The following is a 25,093-nucleotide window of genomic DNA, read 5'->3' as shown; positions in this document are numbered from 1 at the left end:
CAGTTTTCCAGTTCAGTATCTATATAATATAAAAGATAAAGAGGAATAGTATAATAAAATATTATAATCCTCTATTTTAATAGATAGACAGAATACCTGACATCTTCGACTCAAGGTCGAGTCAATGAACGAGTGACAATTATTATACAATAGAGATAAATGAAAGACGAATGTACTATGCAGTATTGCAGCACCATTTGGAAGATAGAAAAATCATTTATTAAATTAAATATTTTACCACGACTTCGGTGAAGTTGAACTTCAATGAGAAGATGTGAAAATAAAGTCATTGCCACTGTTTTTGATCTATTTTTACAGTTTCAGCATTTAATAATATATTTTATACAATGTATGTAAAGTGATGCATATCAACTTTACTCAAACGTTTTGACAGTGTAAGTTATAAAAAGAAAAAGAGAGATTAATTAAGTTAAGTTAGTTTGTTACGCTTTCACGCCTTAACCACTGAATAGATTTTGATGAAATTTAGTATAGAGATAGACTTGGGAAAAGACATAAATGGAAAGGGAAATACTTTTATCGCGAATAACAGGCATGGTGGGGTTAAAATAGGGGTGAAAGTTCAAAGTGGCATCGTGAAACTTTGTATTTAGGCACTTGATAAGAAATAAAGAAAATATTTGGTCTAGCGTTTTTAATATTTCGACCTGTGTGGGGATGAAAGTTCTATAGTTGGTAGTTAATGTATTTTTTGCAAAGTGAGTATATTAAAAATAAAAATGCAGGCGAAAGTAACAACTGCACGCGGACGAAGTGGCGGGTAAAAGCTAGTATAAATATCGCCGAAGACATGACCGACCAGACATCGCAAGCAGCGCCCGTTCACGATTGCAGTGTCAATTGAAGCGAGGGAGGCAACATTATTACATTTATATATTTTGTTTTATTTTCAGCTTAAGTAAAATCTACAGCGACCACTGAGCAGGTTGTTATAACATTATAGTTTTGCTTGGTTTACCAGTACAATACTTATTTAGAAACTAGTGTAGCATACTCTAATCCAGGGGTGCTCAAGCTTGAACTGCTGGCGATCTACCTCAAAATTGTTGGACTACGATCGATCGGCTCTGAGAGCCTTCAAGTATGTGTGATGATGGATTGTCGTCTAGATAGTGTCACGATGACATAGATATTAGTTTAAAATATGCATTTTTATAGTCAAGGTAAGTGTAAGGCTGCTCTTAAATGTCAATGAAAAAAGTCATAATTATTATTCAAAATTGCGAGTTTATTGGTTCTTACAAAACAAACGCGTTCTAAAGTTCTAAGCTTAGCTAAAAAGTGACTTTGGATGTTGATGCGTGACACTGCATGTCCTGAGCATACATTTCATAAGATGGTACGTTATTACCGATTTTAGTTTATTATACCGGATTTTGTTCTCAAGATCGACTCAAAAAGCACTCGCGATCGACCGTTTGAGCACCCCTGCTCTAATCCCAAGATCCCAAGCACTTTATAAACAGAATCTGCTAAATGTCAAACACTCGTTGCTCGTAGACTTTGCTACGCGGATTCAAAATATCTGTAAATCTTACTTACGTCTTCAAACCACCCAATGGTTACGAATTATAAGGTAAATAATAAGTAATGGGTTTCGCCGCGTCCAAAACTAGTACGCGTTTAAGAATGTTCTTGAACTGTCTACGACGTTCTGTCCCCGGTGGCGCTAATCATGGCAAGAATTTGCTTGATAATTCACGTATTTATTGGACACAGATTAAAAAAAACGCATCTCGATGATGGGGTGCTAAGAGCAAACATGTCAGAATATATTATATTGTGGTTTGTGTCGTACTGAGGACAACGTAATGTCGCACAACTTTGGCTTGTTAATGACTCATGAAAGAATGAAAGATTGTCTTGGATCCATTCCAATTTCAGAATGCTTAACCAAAAAATCTGTAATATATTTCTTGGATTTGTGCTCAGCCAGTCCTAGTTTAGTAGTAGTCTGGTATTTAATTGTTAAATTTAATACTTATGAAGGAGCCCTTGAGTCTTAGCTAACTTATTAAATTAATTTGAAAGCTACATGTCTTGTGGACGTTAGCAACGACTTTTTGACAGAAATGTAATAATTCAGAAAATCTAAGCATGTCTGCAGAAATTTCTATGAGCTTCAAAAATAGAGATTTAGTTGAAACAATTGTATCACATATTGTAATGAACGAAAAGTCCAGTCTTGAAATATAGCTAGTTTTCCAATTACAGAGCATAATGCGTGACTCACAATGCCGAATTGTGCAGATGCTGAGTTGGACCGTGAATTAGTTTTCAAATACACCAGCAGAGCACGCTAAGTTCTATGTTGAAATAAAATATTCATAGAGTTAGCAACCTAATTAATGATAATATAAGATGTTAAAATGCACCAGTGTAAAATGTTATCTGTCAAATTCAGGTTTATATTTTTCGCAAAAATTATTTGTTTACCATGTTCATACCGCTAGTGTGTAACTTAGAAAAAACAAAAAATAATTTACAAATAACAAGTATACACAATAATAGTATGTCGAAATATCTTCATCCAAGATAGAATTCTTGTACCATAATTGCAAGGAACGTTGTTGACATACTGTACGGTCGTAAATTATGGTCACCAGGCACAAAACTTATGAGAGCTTAGCATGAAGCCTCTGTTTGGGACGAGAGATCCATATTCCAGAAGAGGATTCTATAAGTGTTTTGTTTTGTGATATTATGGTTGTGTCATAACTGTCCACTAAAAATTAAAAACAGACTAACACGCATAACAATTTGCAAGTACTTTAACAAACGTGCTCTTCTTCTTCGGCGATACACTCTTGTCAGAGCCTGTTTCACAATGCGACGCCACTCCTCGCGAACTGCCGCTCTTCTCGTGCATTCATGCAGAGTACCGTCGACAGCTTGCTTCACTTGGTCCGTCCACCTCATCGGGGACTTGCCTCGTGGTCTAGTGCCCTCGACTTTACCCTGCACTATTGAGCGTTCTATGGAGTCGCTTCCACGTCGCGATACATGCCCGAAGAAAGTGAGAATGCGAGCTTGTAGGCAGTAGACAGTATCTGTTTGATGCCGAGCTCCCGAAGAATTCATTGGTTCGGAATTCCGTCCACGATATGCCGAGCATTCTTCTCCAGCACCACATCTCAAGAGCATTGGTCTTTTTCTTCTCACTTTCTCGTAGGGTCCATGTCTCAGCAGCGTAGAGGAATATGAGAGCCCTTACAAGCCTTTTTTTGGTGTTTTTGGTGATATTGCGATCCTTCCATATTTTCCTCAATTCACCCATAGCCAACGTGCATATAACATACCTATAACTAAAGTGCAAATGTGGTAAATATTTCACATATTTGATACGTACTGCACCCATTCTTAATGAATGCAATCAAATATGAACTATTTTTATGTGAATATACAATTTTAGGTCACAATTAAATTACATTTACACACGCGATAGAATATTCGTGCGGAACTTTTATCAAACAGTTGTGCACATATTTTCAACATTTGCAATACTATTTTCCTCATATAAAACATAAATAGCTTCAGATATCTACATAAAAGTCATATTATATTGTTCTGTAGGTATACTTACATAAAACGTTCTTTTATCGACCAAGATTTATTTATATTGCTAACTAAAACAATATTAAAACTAGCTGGTGATAGGTACGCTTGACCTCACCTAAATGAATTAATAACAAAAAATCATATCAAAATTTAAAATATTTTTGTTAATTGGACATAATTCCAGAAAAGCGTTCCAAACCACAATCATGTCGAAATTGAGTTAAGAACACAAAACTGGTCACGTGATTCATATTAACGGACTGACAATAAATGGCAGCCCTACTGTCACTCTTAAAATGACGCCATGACTTAGTAGCCCAACCCACATGTATGGAATACACTAATATTTATTAAATTTTAAACACAAATTTTATCGCTTGGAACGTTTTTCAGTAACTACGTCCAATTATGAAATTTGTAGAAGTTCAATCATAACAATAATTATTTCGCTTTTTCCTGTTATTGTAATTACCTAAAAGAAATGTCAAACTGTGCGTCAATTTATCTCATAGAATTATTCGTACAAAAATAAAATTTGAAATTAAAACAAATTAAGGGTAAATCGAAAAAAAGCTATCCTATCTCACAGGTTGTATTAAACTTGACATAGTTTGCAAGCTTTGATTCAAAACGGATCAGTAGTTTAGGAGTCCACGATTACGTGGACAAACAACGTGAGACGAAATTTTTTGACAAAGATATAGACGGTTATTAAAGATACTATCGAACGTTGTACAACGTTCGACTCCGGGCGGGAGTATAGATATTTTTAAATCAAATACATTTGAGTAATTTAGACGTAGCTTGTCACGCAAACTAAACTAATATATATCATCATATAATATATATCTAGACGTATAAATCATCTAAGGGTGCTGCATCTAAAATATGAATCACGTTCGCCTTATGTGGATAAGGTCTAATCTAATTGAGCTCCGTATTCTAGTTCGACCAACAATAGCAACTATGCTATTGTTGTTCGAAGGTATTCTAGAACGACGCGACTCTTATCCGCCATTTTGAAGACAATGATAAGTGGATTACGTAATGGGACGACTGCTGGAATACGGCCCTGAGTTTAGTTCTAAGGAGGAGCCTTAACATACAGACCCCGCATCATAATAATAATAATAATATTGACACACTTTTTACACAAATTGTCTTGCCCCAAGTTAAGCATATATATAACCTGTGTTATGGGTTACAAGACAATGATATATTTAATACAATATACTTAAACATACGTAAATTCATATTAACATACATAAATGCATTTAAACATGGATGACTCGGACACAAACATCCATATTCATCATATAAATGCTTGCACCTACCGGGATTCGAACCCGGGACCTCTAGCTTAGTAGGTAGGATCGCTAACCACTTTATTATCATAAGTACCTTATTCTAAGATTATTGTTACGTAGATATGTCATTGTTTATTATCTAGCATTGCACTAGAGTTGAGCACCTTCTACAATCTACATTATATTCACCAAGTAGACATCGTGTAGTTACGAGTACATATTAGTTATTAGATCACGGACTGTTTTGCTCAACTTCGTTATTATTCACAGTGTGTATAGAGCCTTTGTATTTTAATTGGTCTGCTAAAATGGCATGTAAGGTTTTCAAACAACCTTAAACGTTAATCAAACTGCATTTTGTATTGTTTCCCTTGCAAAATCTTTATTATTTATTCATTTAAGTTTGGTAACTATAATTTTTGATTTAGGTACCTATTCTAATATATGTATAACTTAGAATAGGTACGTAGATACCTATAGTAATCCAAAATTGAATTCACTCTTAAAGGTCTGAAGTATTAAACTTTATATTACTACATTTCGTACATGTAATATAATACACCTCTTATGTAAACCTAATTAATAAAGGTATTAATTAGTAAGATATGTATTAAATTAAATCTTTATTAAGTTATTTTATACTTTGGGAGATTTTGAAGTCGGTTTTTAAAGGTATTTATTATTTTTTTACTTTTTAGTGTCTGTAATATCAGGTATACTATAACATTTCGCTGCTTTTTACTGACATATAAAGAATGTTTTTTTTTAAATAAATATGGGTAGGCTTACGAAGATTGCCGCGCGCCTTAAACAATATAGATCCCAAGAATTGGGAACGGAAAATAGGAATCGACTTCGGAAAAATGTCGCTCGAAACTATTTCACGTTCTTGTGAGACCTGAAATATCGCGAAGAATGTTTGTTAGCCATGAATTCCTTAGATCCACTTATGGGGACACGGGTTAATACTTAATAATTATATAATCAATCTAAAGGAGAATTCCTAAAAACGCCGTACACAAGCTATAATTATATAATCCACGTAAACAAAAATATACATAAAATTTTTATGGGACCAAATGACCAACATTTCGCATCAAACTATTGCCGCTTTATTTGCTTACGCAATAAATAAAATTAAATATTAGAATGAGAGATTAAAACTTATTTTTGTAAGTAATCGTGGTTTATTGTCGAGACATAAATAACGGGATCACTCGGAAATAAGTACTTATTTATTTAATTTTTACTATTGACTTTTGACAGAACGAGGTCTGTCCGGGCAGATTATTTGAGTCATTTTTTACAGGTTTTCTTTCTACAAACAAATGATGTCACTTGTTTGTCACTGCCTATCGACAAATGCAATTACGTAGCGATGTCAATAAGATAATGCCCTATGTTATTCAGCTCTGTGTAATTCTACTTGAGCTGTTCGATATAAATCGGTCAAGTACTTTTTGAGTGTTATAAAATCAACAACAGAATTCAAATATTTACCCAATCAACTTGGACGGTTGAAATATTCCGCCCATCCAGTTTACATTAACTACTAGCTGACCCAACAGACGTTGTTCTGTACATATTAAATAAAATACTGTTTTTTATGAATTTCTCAATTATATTTCATAACATCGAGAATTATTTCGTAAAATATGCTCCCTGTTGTTATAATGAAATTATTTCACAGCAGAACTGTCAAACCGTGCGTTAATAAATTTTCTCATACAGAATATGTCCATACAAAACAATGGAAATAAAAATAATTATGGGTAACAAATCGAAATAAAAACTATCCTATCTCTCAAGTAATCCCCATTAAAATCCGTTCATTAGTTTACGAGTTCACTGGAAACAAACATCAGGACACTGAATTTATATATATTAAGATTATACAACGGGGCCAACAAAAGTCCCCACGTACAGTAAGTACCCGGTCTGCTCACTATTGCATCAATTGCCTATCCATATCCGACAACTTCTTTGGTGAATATAATAATTTCCTTTCAGACTTATAATACTTGTAGTCTGCACTAGTATAAACCTTTGTTAAAATATGAACTAGATTTAACGTAACGGCAAGAGAAACAAACAAATAAATAAATAAGTATGATGTGGACGCGCTAGACCGCTTTCATTAAAATTTGGTGAAAGTCACGAAAAAGGTCGAGACTTTCTGTTTTTCGGTATTTATTTTCCCAATGTTTTATAAGTGTGAATATCTTCATCGTAATGTGTCTTGATCGCTCCTCGCATGTCTCTTTACAAAACTCTAGAACTTTATTCCATCTGGTTTGTTTTTTTAGGCTACCTTATTTTATTTTTAATTTCAAACAGTTTACGGCAAGAGTTTGGAGTCGGACCTGAAAGGTGATACTTCGGGACACTTCAAGCGTCTGTGCGTGTCGCTGTGTATGGCCAACCGTGATGAGAACCAAGGCGTGGACGAGAGCTCGGCTAAGGCCGACGCCGAGGCCCTGGCCTCCGCGGGTGAAGGCCAGTGGGGCACTGATGAGTCCGTCTTTAACTCCATACTTATCACACGTTCCTATCAGCAATTAAGACAGGTAATTATAATACAAATAAAATATTCACACACTATTACACAAATCGTCTTGCCCCAAACTAGGCATAGCCTGTACTACAGCGATTGCTTGCGATATAGCGTGTGTACATGACAGCAATTTAGTATTTAATATGATTTACATTCTTAAACATCCATGACTTGGAAAAAAGCATACATGTTTGCACCTACCGGGATTTGAAAGCGGGATCTCTAGCTCAGTGGGCAGGGTCACTAACCACTGGGATATGTCATACCCATGTCAATATATGTTATATTTTTTATAAATTGTTTCGTGTGCCAGTTATAACAAACCAGCACCCGATACCTATTGATAACAGCCACAGTAATTACTGAAGGTTTTCAAGTTTCATGAGGTCTGTATAGTAGTATAGAAGAATGATATAAATTTCAGATTTTTGCTGAATACGAAGCTCTAACTGGCAAAGACATCGAGGAAACCATCAAGAAAGAGTTCTCCGGTAGTGTGGAGAAGGGCATGCTGGCAATCGGTATGTTCCATTTATTGTATTATTGTGTTGTCTTAGAGGATCACACGGGCTGTGGTTCACCTGATGGAACTAAGAGATAAATGCAATATCGGAGATGAGTTACTGGCTTTTGAGGTGACAATATACTTTGAATTTGAAGGTCAGGTATTCATAAACTTAAAATTAATAGTGAAGTTATATTAAACGATCCTCTGATGTTCTCTAGTTAGCCCGACTAATACTAAGAGCGCCGGACATAGTTTAATCACTCAAATTGTTATTAATAGATGAACGTATTTAAGAGTCAAGGCCAGCCTACTGTAACGTATTCTATACCAAAGTTCACAAAACATTTAGTCAGACTTATATTCACAAAATAAATGGATGAAAAAATATAACACCATGACTCGTGTATGAATACCAGCGCTATCTCTCAGAAATAGCCCCTCTTTGCTCTGATTTCGAAGTACACTCACCATTACTTGTTTTGCAAGGTTAAATAACCAGAAGAATGTACAACACGTCATTATTTAACGTTTTTTCCTGTAATCCGTCATATTGTATGACTCACAGATTATATCAAGGTTGTGTCTTCAACAATATAGGAAGTGTTGCGGCCTTCGTAGCTTGGTTTTTTACATTGTAAGTTCTAGATACTCTGACATATTAAAGGTTATCAGATTCGTAATTAAGTATTATGTAGGTATCTTTTTTTGGCTCAATTTAAGTTAGCAAAAAAAAACCTGATTATCATATTATTAATACATCGCCTACATGTTTTCAACCCCATGTCGCATTACAGTCGGCCGCGGAGTAGGGTTGAAGTTAAATCATTAATTTCAACAACTGCTGTCAAGCTATATTGGCCGAGTGGTAGAATACTCTAGATTTAAGCTCTGTTTCCCGAGGGAGCGTGGGTTCAAACCCCACACTTGACAATAGATTCTTTTATGACAATAAGTATATTTTTATTTTATGAATAAACTAAATCATAATATATTATATTATCTCGTTTTTTTCTTTCGATTCAGCAACTGTGTGTCTTCATTTATAACGGGGAGTGTTCCGAAGATCTAAGTGTCCTGGAGGTCTACACGCAAAATCGACAACGATACATTTGGAACGATACGATAATACTCCGCATATATATATCGCAACTAATGTTCGAATTCCTTATCGTTTATCATAGACTTATATTTTAATTTTTTTACGATGTTAGTGTGAATTTTCTGTGCTATGTCGCTGTTGAGTGTCAAAAGTCAAAACATAAATAGTGTTTAAACTCTTCGTTTAAGCCTTGACTTTCCAGTGCAAGTGTATTAAATGTAGAGAGTTGCTTTTTGAAAGGCAACTTATGAAAATCCCAAATTCCTTTTTCTAAATCAGTCCCTTCTATTGCGTCGAATTCTTCACTATTATTTTGTGGAAGTTGTTCTGTGATTGAATATCTAAAATTGAAGTATTTATTCTATTTATTGCTCGAGAACAGGCTACTTGGTCAGCAAAATGATTTTATTTAAATCTAGGATCTAAAATTGTCGCAGCAGCTAACAAATGATTTTTTACCAAAACAGAAAAATCGAAAGTCGATTTTCAAGGGTAAAATATCGATTCAGTACGACTTATCGATTTAAAAAATCGGTTTAGTAGGTCCGAGGAATCGATTCTTCGATTTGAGATCGCCATCCCTATAGTGAATCACATATCATTATTTTAATAATATTTATTAAGTATGCATATTTTATGGCAAATATATCTACACAACTTGAAACGATAATAGCATCGACAGCCTAGAAGGTGTCGTTGAAATTATCGTAAAAGTGACGTTTGATTATTTGTTAAATTCGAATATTCGTCTCTGACATTTTCAACTAAGAGTAGGGTTAGGCCCCCAGATTCTTGCAACCGAATCACATCCCACATATTAAAATCCTCACCATCTGGATGTGTGGCGTTCCTCCTCCACCGTTCTAACAAATGTGAATACCTAAGACCAAACTGTGGAATGACAGTAAGGGACAAGACGAGCAGGATGTTCAGCTGATAGTAATTGATACTCCCTGCCCATTACAATGCAGTGCCGTTCAGGATTCTTGAAAACCCAATAACTGAGCGGTACTGCAATTACGCTCGTCACCTTGAGGCATGAGATGTTAAGCCTCATTTGCCTAGTAATTACACTAAGGCGCCCTTCAGACCGAAACATAATAATGCTTACACATTACTGCTTCACGGCAGAAATAGGCACCATCAACCAATAATCTTACCGGTATCTTGTGCAAAGCAGCCTCTGACATCTCAGATGTTAATTAAATAAATGATTTATTCCAGTGAAATGTGTGAAGAGCAAAGTAGGTTTCTTCGCCGAACGTCTGTACCACTCGATGAAAGGAATGGGCACTAACGACAAGACATTGATCAGAATTATCGTGAGCCGCTCTGAGATAGACCTGGGCGACATCAAGCAGGCCTTCCTCGAGAAGTATGGGAAGCCTCTGGAGGACTGGGTCTCGGTAAGATTACCAAACCATGTCCTTGTTTCAATTAGCTTTTTGTGTTTCTGTTCATGTCATTGGTTATGGGCTAATGAGGGATGAAGCATTAATTTATTGTTTCTTGTGTGAAATATAGGGTAGAGATTTCTTAGTCGATTCTTTGCTATGCTTGATCTGCAATTGTTTTTAAAGAAAGTATAAATAAAAAGTCTAATACTCTAATACATGATATTCCTTTAACTAAATATTTTTAGAAGATCTAAAGGGGATGTCATGGTGTTCCAGTTATTAATTTGAAGTTTTTAAGTTTGCGATATGCGTCTTTATTTGTGAATTTATTGATTTAAGTATTCTATGTTAAATACTATGTAGTATGTAGTACTTACACTATTATATTTTGCAAATGATCACTAACATGACTAACCTAATTTCGTCATCGTACTAATATGTAGAGCAGGGTAGAGACAGTAGAGCAAGGTAGCTACAGTAGAGTATTGTCGTTATCAGCAATCTTTTTTTTATGGAATAGGAGGACAAACGAGCGTACGGGTCACCTGTTGTTAAGTGATCACCGCCGCCCACAATCTCTTGCAACACCAGAGGAATCACAGGAGCGTTGCCGGCCTTTAAGGAAGGTGTACGCGTTTTCTTGAAGGTACCCATGTCGTATCGTCCCTGAACCACCGCACAAGGAAGCTCATTACACAGCTTTGTAGTACGTGGAAGAAAGCTCCTTGATCAGCAATCTAGGCCTTATTTGAGACAGTTTATAGCATTTTTTAGTTTCCATTTGAAATAAACCAATTTTTTTAGTATAGTAATTGTACAGAAGTAACGAAAGCCCGAGCCCATAGAGATCGTCATTATTATTTGTTTTCGTAATTATATCTCTCAACTAGCTGACGCTACAGACGTTTTTCTGTTCATAATAAAAAAAGTTGCCGATTGAATTTAAAATCCGGTCTCAGCTGACCTCTACTATCAAATTTCAAGTCTCTTCGCCTTATCGTTCCAGAGATATCGTGATTAGTCAATGCATAAATACATGGGTGGAAATCTCTTATATATATCTTTTAAATTAGCATGAATACACAAATACAAAAGATATAAAATAAAAATAAACTCATGACAGAGATAAACAAGCAAGAAAACAAAAAGACATACAGAAACTTTTCTACCTATATACGATTCAAAAAATGGTCCCAACTCAGCATGTTTGCTGGTTTAAAAACAAACTTGCGCTGGGCTATTTAGTGACGTACTGATAAATATTTAGATACAAATGAAGCAAAACATTTTATTGGTAGCAAACTAAAAAGTAAAGTGAATTAACTGGAAAAAATTAGAAGTAATTGTGATCTCCTTTTCTTTCCCTTATTTTTGAACTCGAAAATACTAAAACAGTAATAGTAGAGCAGTATAACCTCAAGCATTTTGAATAGTGTAATTACATAATCTAAGAGATCTGTCAGTACAAACAATTATCTCGCTAGAATGCTCTCCCGACGCTATGGCTGGAGGGATAGATGAATCGCGCGTTGGAAAGATCGCAATCCATTCAGATCGTGAACATATTTTCATTTGTAAGGCTAAGTGTACGCTGAGACGCGGTTGAAGCAGCACGTCACAGTACAGATTTAGCAGGGCAGGCCGTATGCTGCGACGCAGAAAGACACTAGAGTTATCTTGTATTAAGTCTTTTAATGTCTTTTTTGAATAGTCTGGAAGATTAATAAAATACAATAATACAAACAAGGTTAACGCACATATTTCCATGAACTAATTGGATTACATAATCTGATCCACGAAAAAGCTGGAAATATCATATGGACAAAGTTGTATTAGCGGTAAAAACCATGCACGCATCGCACAGAAATCTGCGTTTCAGCATACGATTGGGCTGACGTCAGGATCAGCAGATGGACTTATGTGTTTTGTGTTAATAGAATATGATTGAAACTAAAAGTTATCTGAATAAGGCCTAGATTGCGCTATACTAACTTCATTTTGCATTGATTTGAAGATTACACAGCATGAACTATATTTTAAAGCTGACCCATACTTTCTATTTTTGTATATTTTACTGACTCATATTTAAGAGCATGTTATTCAACAACGCTTAAAATATATTAAAAAAATTTCGTAACAAAATACTGACATAATATACAGATCTATGTTTATTAAGTTGATTAGGTACAAGAGTTACAAGGATTAGAAACACCATCTTTAATTGAAGATGTCTAATAGCTCTCAATAACGCAAATGTTTAACCAATACAGCCGTGTGATAACACTTTGTAAATATTGTGTGAATACTATTTTAGCAATTTAACTTATTTAGATTTAATTGAGAACACAATATGTACATAAGCATGTTAGTTTTATTCGCATTTTTATTTCAAAAAGAGTATGTTATGACTTACGTAGGTATTTAAACATACTGACTCTTATATTTAAGACCAATTGACTATTTTAAACTTCTTTGCCGAAATATTAAAAGGCATAAAAGGCATTTATTTTCTCAAAATTGATTCCTTTAGAATTATAATAAGAACTCCGATCTCGTAGATTACGTTTCACACGTTGTATGTCAAGACGGCTTTGACAATTAATTATAGAATATTAACGTAAATGGGCTTGAACCCTTTGCCTAATAATAGACGATAACCCAAAAAAATATTTAACGAATGTCGCAAGACCTCAGAATATTTTGTGAAAACTTTTATTTATTACAAAAGTAGTAATAACAAAAACACTAGGAGATTATCAAAAAATATTACCGAGCAATTTGAAACAATTTTCATAAAACCATTTTAAAGCCATTAAATTCAGGTCATACTGAGATTTTTGCAAAGAAGTTTCAACCATCTATTACAAATAAAATAGTATAAAGAAATAGCAAGGTCACTAGTTATTTATTATTATAATTTTATTGTAAATATTTATTAAGGTTTTAATGCCTAACCCTGTCTGTGTTAACATAAATTATTGGTGCGCTACAGACTTAAGTGATGGTACGAGCAGTTGTACGACTTGATTTTCAGCTGCCCGTAATAATCTACGAAGCGTGATGGATTGACTAGCCCAATGCTATGCGATCAGACTCGTAATTACATTAGCTTACACATACTGCCAACCGGAATACAATGTCTAATGTATATACGCAATGTAAAGTTACTTCGAGTTTAAAATAACTTCTCCCTGTCATGTAATACAAAGGTAAAATAAAGACACAGTTTTAAATTTGGAGTAACTTCACTTCGAGTTTATTAATAACACAGTTAGGGTTCGAAACACATTCGTTTATCCCGAGCGCACCAATGACTTATAAATATCACTGCGGGCAGCAAGTAATGAAATTAGTATCAACTTTAACAAAAATTAACTTGAAAAGTGGTGGATATAAAGAAAAAAAATAACGAAACCTATTTAAAACATAGTAAGTGTAAAATGCGAATAAAACCCATAGACAACGCATACCTTTTGATTCCAGGGCGACACCTCCGGGGATTACAAGAAGGCATTACTCACTCTAATTGAATAACCGACCAATCCGGACTCCGGCTAAACTTAAGATCCGTCAATTGTTAGGTTACATTGCAGAGAGTGCCATTTATACAATGTATGACCTTTCGCGGATAACCAACCGACTGCGCGCCCTTGTTCGTTTCATAATATGTTATATTCACACAAAAAATTAAAAGATGCTAACTTTTCACAATTCAGATCCAAATACTCATTTCAATACAATAAATATAAGGAATTGCTACGGTATAATCTTGTATTCAATAAAATTAAATTCTAAAACTCCGTGCAAACGAGTTATCCGTATAAGGTCTTACATTTATCACGCTAGGTGTAAATTTTATTTAAAGATCTGTATATTTTGCTTGTTCATTGTCATTTAACTTTCTTGGCACAGTAGCTAACAGCTTTTATGATGTGCACGGCTTGGTTTGTACAGAGTGGCTTAACAAGTCGTTGTGACATTTTTCAGGAGGACGTAGGGGGCTCCCTCGGTCAACTCTTATCTACAATGTGTTATTAAGCTTCACTAGAGCGATGTAACCCAACTCGATGAGAGACAATTTTTTTTAATTTGATAATAATCGTACCCTATTTACTCTTGGTACATATTTACTGCATTTGTAAGTTTTTTGTAATCTCATACTGAATATGCACGCTGTGAATAGAAATTATGGGCCAGTTTAAATTTATTATTATGTTGGTTATAGTTTGTTTTTCGATATCTTTGCAGGAAGACCTAACCGGTGACTTCAAGACTGTGCTAGTCACATTATGTGCTTAATCCTGCAAAATTTGAGATATATTACTTTTTCAAAATTCTACGCTGTTTGCATGTTAAGACCAGTTCATTGTTAGAATTGTGTAATATTTTGCAGGACGATACGAAAGGGGACTACAAACGCGTCCTTCTCACTATTATATCATAAGAAAATGCATAATAAAAGAATCTATGTTCACTGTGAAACTGCCTTAATATTAATCAAAATAGAAGTGTTGCTTGAATATTTTTGTGAAAATGAGATATTTATTGGTGCTGTAGTTCTCTTTATGATGTATTTAGATATTATTACAGTACACTGAATTAAACTATGCCTGTTAAATATGTGTTTTATTATAGAATATCCCTGATGCCGTCTTGACAGATCTGTAACAAAAATAATAATAACCTATAAGGCCTAAATAATTGTTAATTTGTTTTGTGCATGTAAAAGCAACTGGGTTTAAATGTATGCTCCTCAATGTACATTCGGTTCTTAATAATATAATCCGAGATACAAACTTAGTACCAGATATATTATTGTTTTTGCAAGTAAGAAAGAAGCAATATTGATAACATAATTGGGGTTGACTAATATAGTTATATATTGAGCATATGTTTTAGGTCTTATGACTTTTTATGGAATAAAGGATCAAACAACTTGTCAGACGAGTGCCTGATGGTAAATGGTCTCCATCTCCTACCCGGTCTTGGAACGACAGGTATCACAGCCATGTCGCGTCCACCTGGACACAGCAAAGAGATTCATCCCACAGTGTGGTTGTATGTTAGATAGTATTTTAGTTGGTGACGTAAGGTCGTTGATGTTAGAGAAGTGGGAGAGTCACGCTGCCGTCTTATGACGTCAGCACAATCGGACCAGACTCGTCCGGGTAAATTAACACACTCGAACAGAATAAGGTTAGTATCGAGGATCATATTTAACGTACAAAATTGAGCAATGCGTTGCCGACCTGTTAGGTTTTATTGAAGGTCCCTAAGTCGTATCTGTTCGGGAAAACCTCAGCCGGTAATTGATTCGCGTGTGTACGTGTACAGATTCCCTCCGCTGAAATCATAGTCTTGGGTGATTCCAACGGCCACAAAGCCGAATGGATTTGGTCACGTACCACAGACTACGCAGGGCGATCTGTGCATAATTTTGCATAGGCGTATGGTCTGTCCCAATTGGTTGTCACCGTATTGAGAATGATGCTCTATAGGGCCCAGCACGGTAGAGGCACGTCCGGGTTATAGAGCGCTAGTTTGTGGGTCACCGTATTGAGAATGATGCTCTGCAGGGCCCAGCATGGTAGAGACACGTGCGGCTTATAGAGCGCTAGTTTGTGGGTCAGCGTATTGAGAATGATGCTCTGCAGGGCCCAGCATGGTAGAGACACGTGCGGCTTATAGAGCGCTAGTTTGTGGGTCAGCGTATTGAGAATGATGCTCTGCAGGGCCCAGCATGGTAGAGACACGTGCGGCTTATAGAGCGCTAGTTTGTGGGTCAGCGTATTGACAATGATGCTCTGCAGGGCCCAGCATGGTAGAGACACGTGCGGCTTATATAGCGCTAGTTTGTGGATCAGCGTATTGACAATGATGCTCTGCAGGGCCCAGCATGGTAGAGACACGTGCGGCTTATAGAGCGCTAGTTTGTGGATCAGCGTATTGACAATGATGCTCTGCAGGGCCCAGCATGGTAGAGACACGTGCGGCTTATAGAGCGCTAGTTTGTGGGTCAGCGTATTGACAATGATGCTCTGCAGGGCCCAGCATGGTAGAGACACGTGCGGCTTATAGAGCGCTAGTTTGTGGGTCAGCGTATTGACAATGATGCTCTGCAGGGCCCAGCATGGTAGAGACACGTGCGGCTTATAGAGCGCTAGTTTGTGGGTCAGCGTATTGACAATGATGCTCTGCAGGGCCCAGCACGGTAGAGACACGTGCGGCTTATAGAGCGCTAGTTTGTGGGTCAGCGTATTGACAACGATGCTCTGCAGGGCCCAGCATGGTAGAGACACGTGCGGCTTATAGAGCGCTAGTTTGTGGGTCAGCGTATTGACAATGATGCTCTGCAGGGCCCAGCATGGTAGAGACACGTGCGGCTTATAGAGCGCTAGTTTGTGGATCAGCGTATTGACAATGATGCTCTGCAGGGCCCAGCATGGTAGAGACACGTGCGGCTTATAGAGCGCTAGTTTGTGGGTCAGCGTATTGACAATGATGCTCTGCAGGGCCCAGCATGGTAGAGACACGTGCGGCTTATAGAGCGCTAGTTTGTGGGTCAGCGTATTGACAATGATGCTCTGCAGGGCCCAGCATGGTAGAGACACGTGCGGCTTATAGAGCGCTAGTTTGTGGGTCAGCGTATTGACAATGATGCTCTGCAGGGCCCAGCATGGTAGAGACACGTGCGGCTTATAGAGCGCTAGTTTGTGGGTCAGCGTATTGACAATGATGCTCTGCAGGGCCCAGCATGGTAGAGACCTCTTGGAAGAAGCTCTCTCGTCTCGCCAAACTGTGCGTGTATACTGTGTAATATTCAGTAGCCAGCTTCTGGACTGTCAGACTGATGTGAACTTGGGGACATTCCAGCTTAGAGTTTTGATACACCTCAACGGCTGGCAATACATCTTCAAGACGTTTGCATGAATACATATTTCATTTGCAATCATGTTTTAACTATAAGTACTTGTACTATTACATATTCTTTGCTATTAGTACTGAACTGTTAGCTTTACTCACTCGGAACCTTCCTACAGTTTCTGGTGAACTGTTACTCTTTAGCAAGGCCGCCACTCTTTCAGCATCCACATTCCGAGGGGCCGATAGTAGCAGCCGTATATTACACCGATGTGCCCATCCGTCCCCCAGAGCTCCCACTACTGCGCCCGTCGACAGTCCTATCCGTGTGCTCATTTGATTCGTTAGCACTATCTGAAACCGTATACATAAAATGACGAGCTTTGTTTCCAAAAAAATATAGTACAACTTATGAATAAAATTATAATATAGTTCTTGGAATCTTTTCAAGAAATTAGAAAGTTATTTAGCAACTACGCTCTTAAACAGTAAATATATGAAATAATGAGAAGAAATATCATGTGCAGCAGTCAGAAAAAACCAGACGTACCAGAGGCAGTTATTGAAAAAAATATGTTTTTTGAAAAGAAAAAAAATGTTGAAGAAGGAGGCATGATAGAAAGAAAAGCTATTCTCTAATAGTGTAGTAAATGGATGGGAGCTTCGACAATCATTGCTGACATTTCATTGATCACACATGGTCGACTTAATGAATGCAACTAGTTAAATAATAAAGTTATTAAAATGGAGCCTCTAAGTTTATTTTTTAGACAAGGGATTGTCATATATAGCAGCTTCAACACATGGATTTGTGGAGTAAATGCCATAGTAGAATCCAAGTGCCCAAATACAGCGTATAAACGGAGACCGATCGATAAAGAAGTAAAAATATAACTAAAAGACACAGATTCCTTTAAAATTAATAAACACTAATCAAGGTCAAGGTCAGCTGCACATTACAAAACGGCAAAGATGATTATTTGCTCTGTTGTCGAGCAAATCAGAGGAGCTGAAGTCATAATTAATTATAAAAAGTCTATGTTTTGCAACAATAGCATGAAAACCAAATTAGAAAAGTTTTATATGGAATGTCTGCTGCCATAAATTATACCATACTCGAAGCCTGCAGATAAGTGAGCCAGGGATATAATAAAGGTCAAAATAAGAGATCGAAACAGGGCACAATTAAATAAACCTATTCCGTGTAATGTTCATTTCACCTACAATAAATACCCTTATACAACTGACAGTTATTAAGGCGCCTATTTCTGCAGTGAAGCGGTAGTGTGTAAGCATTACTTTGTTTCGGTCTCAAGGGCGCCGTATCAGCTGAACGTCCTGATCGTCTCGCCCCTTTCTATTTTAAAACAAAAGGTAATAAGAACATTACATATCATAGTGTGATAATTGAGTAATTGTCTGTCCTATCTGTTCTTAGCTCTATGTGAACTAAGTGAATAGCTTCCCTTCGGGAATTTTATTAATAGGGCCATCTGATGTTCGCGGCGCTCGAACAAGTGCATTCTTTTCCCAGATTCACGAGAGACGCTACCTTAAGGCGACACTAAATGCCATTGCCATTAATTGCCATACAATTGAGCGATATGAGTTCACGGCTGCCGGCCCGCCATCTATGTAACAAAGCCAATATTTTCAAAATTCTTGGGTGGAAAACAGTTTATATGCTTACAATCCTCGTTACGCACTACTAATCTGAATAAATGAACCTACACAAAAAAGTACAAGCTATAAGAATAACTTTTCTGAGAGAAGTACCAAAAAATGCGTCACGCCATGCCAAAAAACTTGTTTAACTTCAAAGAAAAGTGGTAGTTCAAAAAGGCTCAGCAGTGTTAACTATAACCAACAGCAAGCATTAGCAACCTAATAAGACTTAAGGATATGTGTGACAGGATTAAGTAGTGTTCATAGCTCCAAATGCTACACTTTCACCACAAAACTTGTCTAAAAACACCATGTTTGCGTGTTTTCTGCTAACTCTTCGCCTTAAATATGTGGCTAAAACATCGATCGCTCACTGTCATCGGCTCTAATCAGCATCCGTACATACTTACAGCAATTTGCCTGGAGACAGCAATCCTCTGTAAATCAGCCATCAAACGAAATAACAAGCCAGTCCTGCGCTGTAAGGTAATACCTTCCTTGAATGGATCTATAATCGAGTCTATTGCTATTAATCGTACCTTAAAAAGTAAAATAAATTAAAAAGAAGTTGTTACTCGAAAGATTCAGCGTTCGATTTGGAAATACGAAATAGTTTATGAAAGTTACACTAGATTACGTTTAATCTAGTATTATTTGTTTTTAATTTTCATAGCTAAGATTCAACGCCATCTATTAAAGTTTAGGAAACTAACTTTCACTAGCCACAACACTTCTTATTGCAAAATAAAATAATTTTCAAAAGTATCGCTAGGTGGCCGACAGGAAAATACAGTGCTAATTGTTGCCTTATTTGTAAGGTGACAAAGTCTGTTTTTATTTAAATAAGAAAAACGTTACTATCAAATTATGATGAGCAGATTTTACCATCCATATTTTTCTCATACCGGGCGCCTTATATGAAAATCGATTCTAAAGGAAAACTCCAATAAACTCCAAAAATAATAAATGTTCTCATATTACTTAAGATCTTTTTGTTAAGCTCATTTAATCAGAATGCCGGCTAGGCTAGGTGTGAAGGTATGTTTAGGTTTGGACGATGCTAGTTAGTGAAACGGATGCAATCGACGGTCGCGTCCTTTTGGGTTTCAAAGCATCATACGCGGCACTGCGTTGTAGTATCACTGGCAATGAGGAGGCCGTCGGAAATACTTCCATATCTATATATAAAAATGAATTGCTGTTCGTTAGTCTCGCTAAAACTCGAGAACGGCTGGACCGATTTGGCTAATTTTGGTCTTGAATTATTTGTGGAAGTCCAGAGAAGGTTTAAAAGGTATAAAAAAGGTAATAAATAGGAAAATGCTGCTAAATTAAATAAAAACATCAAATTTGTTTTTCCTTTGATGTGTCCATACATAATTTCTATGAGACAATTTATTGACGCTCGGTTTGACATTTCTGCTGTGAAACAATTTCATTACGACAGCAGGGTGCATATTATACGAAGTAATTTTTGATGTTATGATATATTATTGACAAAATCATATAAAAACATTGTATTATTTATTATATACAGAACAACGTCTGTCGGGTCAACTAGTTTTTAATAAAGACTGCGACGTACTATCCGTTAGAAAACTTTATGTCCTTCATGTTACTCTTGTTGTTTTGTGTCTTTTAAGAGTAACACTCTTAAAAGACACAAAACTTTAATCCCTAATCCTTCTTACCTTTTGAAAAGGAGAAAACATGTTATTATTAAGCCAACTAGTGTAAAGACCACTTTTGCAAAGCGACAGTTCATGAAACAATCAGAACATGTTTATAACCTTATTAATGAAAAACTCAAGATCTATATCGCTTAACAAAGTGGAATGTAGACGAAGTTTAACCACTTGGTTGAAATCCATGAATTATGTGGAAATGGAAGAGCTATTTAACTACACGGAGTAAATTATAGATATACCTTCTTGATAGTACAATAAGTATGTTTTACAAAAAGTAACAATGACACACACACACACACAGAGACATCCTGTTTGTATAAAATTTTTCTTTTGTTACATTATATTTTTAGACTTAATTTGTGATCCCTAGTTTTTGGAAATGTTAATTTTAATTGATATGGAAGAGTGTGGCTGTGTGACAGGTGTTTCTCACTTAATAGAAGGTCACATCCACTATTATGTTTGAACCATTTTTGTTACTGAAATAAATATTTTTAATTTTTCATTTTATATGTCTTCATTGGCACCATAATATCTTGAAACATGTTAATACTTACATTGGGTCTTTCTTCTATAAATTTAGGTAGAGTGTACATAAGACTACAAAACTTTTCCAAGCCTGAAGTCCTGACATAATGTAGCTTACGTAGTGCGTCTTCTATGTTCACTGACTTTGTAATCTTTAATATATTATGACATTTCTCTAAGCTGGCTAATAATATCTCTGTTGGAAAGTTTAGCATATTTTATTTCAGGATCATATTTTACTCTGTGACCAATAATAATACATGCCTACCTAATGTAATAGATAAGGTATTATTGTTGTTGATAAGTAGGGATATGAGTATATGACGCTATGCCGTAGGTTCAGGTCGCCAAATATGCCGAATCACGAAGTAATGTGAAGATTTTTTTATGACAGTAAGGAAGGAGACGAGCAGGACGTTCAGCTGATGGTAATGATACGCCCTGATACTCTGAGCAGCACTACAATTGCGCTCGTCACCTTGAGACATAAGTTGTTAAGTCTTATTTGCCCAGAAATTTCACTAGCTACGGCGCCCTTCAGACCGAAATATAATAAAGCTTACATATTACTGCTTCACGGCAGAAATAGGTGCCGTTGTGGTACCCATAATCTAGGCACCATCCTGTGCAAAGGGCCACCCACTAGTGACCCTCCACCGCTTGCGACCTTAGACCTATTTGGTTGGCTTTAGCTTTACCGGGCTGTTGGAAAATCCTGTGTATAATATTTAGAATAATTCATGAAACGTGCCGCGCTTGATTGGTTACAAGAATACGTTATTCTCTTTCATGGATACTTTGATAGTTTTGATTGAGAGTTTATAGAGCATAGAAGGTAGCATGTATTTAGCAATGAATATAATTCTATTAGAATAAATAGTAAACACAAACAGAAAGTAGGAAACCCGCTCTCGGTGGGTACTAAACCTAGAAAAAGCCTTATAAAAATCTAAAAGTTTTCAAAATACACAAGTTGATATTTTATAATAAAAAAAAAGGTAGATACCACCTATATTAACAAAGTATAATCTATAAAAACTAATAATATTTGTGAAGTTCTAAAATCAGATATTTTTACACTAGCATTGTAACTTGTAAAAAGAAACAAAAATGAAAGTAATTAAATAAATGAAACTTTACCTTTAAATCTATTGAGGTTGAAATTTGTATTTGTGTCTATATACAGAGCTTCTGCCTCCAAGCCTCCGAGTGATTTGGGAACTTGTACAGACGCACACAACTGTAAGCTGTCATTTAATATATTTTAAATATTAAAACTTCGTCTTCAACTTAAATCTAATTTGACTTAACCTTCGAGAATAGACCATACCCCCTCCTTAAAGGCGGGCAACAGATCTCGTAACCCCTGGTGGTGTGGATGTCCTTAGGCAGCTGAATCACCACAGGTAATACAATTACCTACAGCTAATTTTACAACTATATAAAATAATATAATAGTATTTTTAATATAGATGAAAACATTGATTTATGAAAATTTTCTTAATTTTAAGAAGTAAATTTATATTGCTCTCTAAAAATTGTAATATTTCACTTTTTACTTCATATCACATGTATTCGGTATAGGAATGTTGTGCCTCCCTATAATTTAAGTACATTTATACTATTTTATTATATTTGTTTAATTCTCAGTGCATAAGTTAAAAAATTGTATCAAGTTGGTAAGCTTTTTGAATAAATAAATAAAATATCATTTCACTTAATAACACATGTTAATTTATGTAATGAGGGTAGAAAAAAAATCAACTGTTAACATTCTATAGACATAAAAAATTCGGTTTCACACATGTGCTTGCTGAGAGATTCTGACAAAATAAAACATAATATTATGAAAATCTTACTTGTTGTAACTATCAACGACATCTGCCCACATGGGTTATTCCGACATGGTTAGAATCTAAATGAAATTATCCCGCTCTAAGTCACACGTGGCGAGTGTAGTTACCTACTATTACATATATCAAAAGTCAACACAAACAAATAATTGTATTTTATTATCTAATATGGTTTGTGTTATTAATAAAAGGTTTGCATAAGCGCTGTATTAAATTAAATCTTTATTTAGTTATTTTATACTTTTTAGTTTTTGAAGTCAGTTTTTTTAAATATAGTTTTTTTTATTGTCAAAATTTTATTTTTGTAAGAACATTTCTATGAGATAAATTTTTTGACGCATGGTTTGACAGTTCTGCTGGGACATTTTATTTTATTGCAAGAACAAGGAACAACGAAATAATTATTGTATTAATTGAATTTTTATAAATTTCATAATTAACAAAAAATATTGTACATAATATTATGCAATTGTTTAGGTGAAGCGAAGCACATCAGTTACCAGCCAGTTAACTCAATATCCATCTACCCTCATATCTCATATTATACTTTAATAAGTACAGATTAATTGTATGATTGTAAGGTTCTAATATAAAATGAAGTATTTTATTTTTAGGTTTAAACATAGATAAATAATATTGCGAATTCAAACCCTCCAACTGTCAAAAGGATTTTATTTTATTATATTTTTATTTTATGAATAAGTAAACGGCAAAATATAAATTTTATTTTATTATTATGCTGGTTTTAATATACTTTGTGAAAAATGTTTCACTTGCGTCACAATTTTATAAATCCGTGTCGATTTTGTCGATGAATATAATTACTTTTTTCATTTGCTCTCAAATGCTAGTAATTCATTTATTTGTATTAGTTAATAATTATATACAATATATTCTTCTCATTAAAACTTATGACATTCCTAAGTGACAGTGCCATGATCTACAATATGAATAAAGTGATTTTGATTTGATTTATTTTGAAGGAACGGAAAAGGAAAATTTTAAAGGAACTTTGTTCCGACCAAGTGTTTCACTACACTCACACATAACATATTTTTTTAATAATTACCACAATTGTGTTTTTCCTGTGCCAGATAGTCCAAGTACTTCAGTGATGGATCCCAACTGAATGCCATTATTTCCCAAAACATTGTCAAGGCTTCTACTGAAGGTTGCTATTGTGGGTAAACTTGTCTCTTTCTGTGAAGAAGTCAAGAAACTTCAAATATTTATAAAATTTTAGCTAACTCATAGAAAACCTACATAAATTTATTTCATAGTTAAAAATAGGATTGGCTCATAAATTTAATTAATAATTATTTAATAATACATTATTTGTTTATTTTCCAGTTGTAGATTCTGTTCCAACTTCACATCTTACACACCTACACAGCAAGGTCAGTGCGCTCCACTCTATAAGGAAACAGTATCCAAGAGGTCACAGACCAATGGAGTAGTGTTTAAGGACATTGTTTGTCAGATTCATAGAAGTGATTGGCTTGAGTGATGTTGTAGGAACATGGTATGGTCTCAGTTTTGTGAGCAAGAGCGTTAGCCCTAAGTTGAATAAAAATCTTGGAAAGGTCTTGTTATAATTATTATCTGACTTGACAATTTCATATTATATTCAGGCAGGTTTTCTATTAAATATCAAAAACCAATATATATTTAAAATTAAATTCATTATTTGTTTAATTTATTTCCAGACATTTATTGCAAGTTTGTTGAAATAATAGCTACATTTCCTTTAAAAATATATATTAACTTTACAGGACTTATGACGGGCAAATAAATCTATCCTTATTCATTCCAAGTATTACAATTTTAGTCCCTTACGCCCTTCAACAGATTAATTTGAGAGAAAATAGGCAACACTTCTTACCTGCCACAAGCCGGCAGCGTTTATAATCATAATGTTAATGGTATAGTGAATGGATAGTTATGTTCTTCATTAAAGAATAACTCTATTTACCTACGACTGTCTGTCACTTAAAATAGGATACCTACCTACTACCTACCTATGTTTAATTTTTGCTGTTTACGAAATATTAATA

At 35.3% G+C, this 25,093-nt stretch overlaps 2 protein-coding genes across 5 annotated transcripts in view; one reads left to right on the top strand and one right to left on the bottom strand.

Moving 5' to 3' along the window:
• Positions 1-15,062, top strand: part of LOC126976351 (annexin B9) — a 26,115-nt gene extending 11,053 nt beyond the window's left edge. Inside the window, exons 5-8 of one of the 4 annotated variants that reach the window (XM_050824667.1) lie at positions 7,224-7,453; positions 7,865-7,961; positions 10,272-10,453; positions 14,838-15,062. In XM_050824667.1, the coding sequence (XP_050680624.1) occupies positions 7,224-7,453; positions 7,865-7,961; positions 10,272-10,453; positions 14,838-14,888 (560 nt within the window). In that variant the 3' untranslated portion in view covers positions 14,889-15,062. The other 3 variants (XM_050824653.1, XM_050824662.1, XM_050824674.1) reach the window with 3 other exon arrangements.
• LOC126976519 (DNA repair protein RAD51 homolog 3) lies at positions 15,056-25,093 on the bottom strand. The gene is made up of 7 exons (XM_050824893.1): positions 24,922-25,093; positions 24,109-24,239; positions 22,327-22,433; positions 21,216-21,382; positions 19,381-19,509; positions 17,468-17,659; positions 15,056-15,106 (listed from the first exon to the last, which is right to left on the bottom strand). Exons 1-7 carry the CDS (start codon positions 24,949-24,951, stop codon positions 15,074-15,076), a joined length of 789 nt encoding a protein of 262 aa, XP_050680850.1. The 5' UTR covers positions 24,952-25,093; the 3' UTR covers positions 15,056-15,073.

Source organism: Leptidea sinapis, chromosome 2 (assembly GCF_905404315.1).
Source record: "Leptidea sinapis chromosome 2, ilLepSina1.1, whole genome shotgun sequence".
Classification (NCBI taxonomy): Eukaryota; Metazoa; Arthropoda; class Insecta; order Lepidoptera; family Pieridae; genus Leptidea; species Leptidea sinapis.
This window is presented reverse-complemented; position numbering and strand designations above follow the sequence as displayed.

Bases quoted from the DNA above. Each gene is read 5' to 3' on its own strand.
- LOC126976519 (XM_050824893.1), bottom strand. From the start codon at position 24,951: ATGATTATAAACGCTGCCGGCTTGTGGCAG. The intron at 17,660-19,380 runs GTAAGTATGTAC...ATACGGTTTCAG, and splicing joins CTGTCTCCAGGCAAATTGCT to ATAGTGCTAACGAATCAAAT. The intron at 15,107-17,467 runs GTGAGTAAAGCT...TTTTTGTTACAG, and splicing joins AAACTGTAGGAAGGTTCCGA to ATCTGTCAAGACGGCATCAG.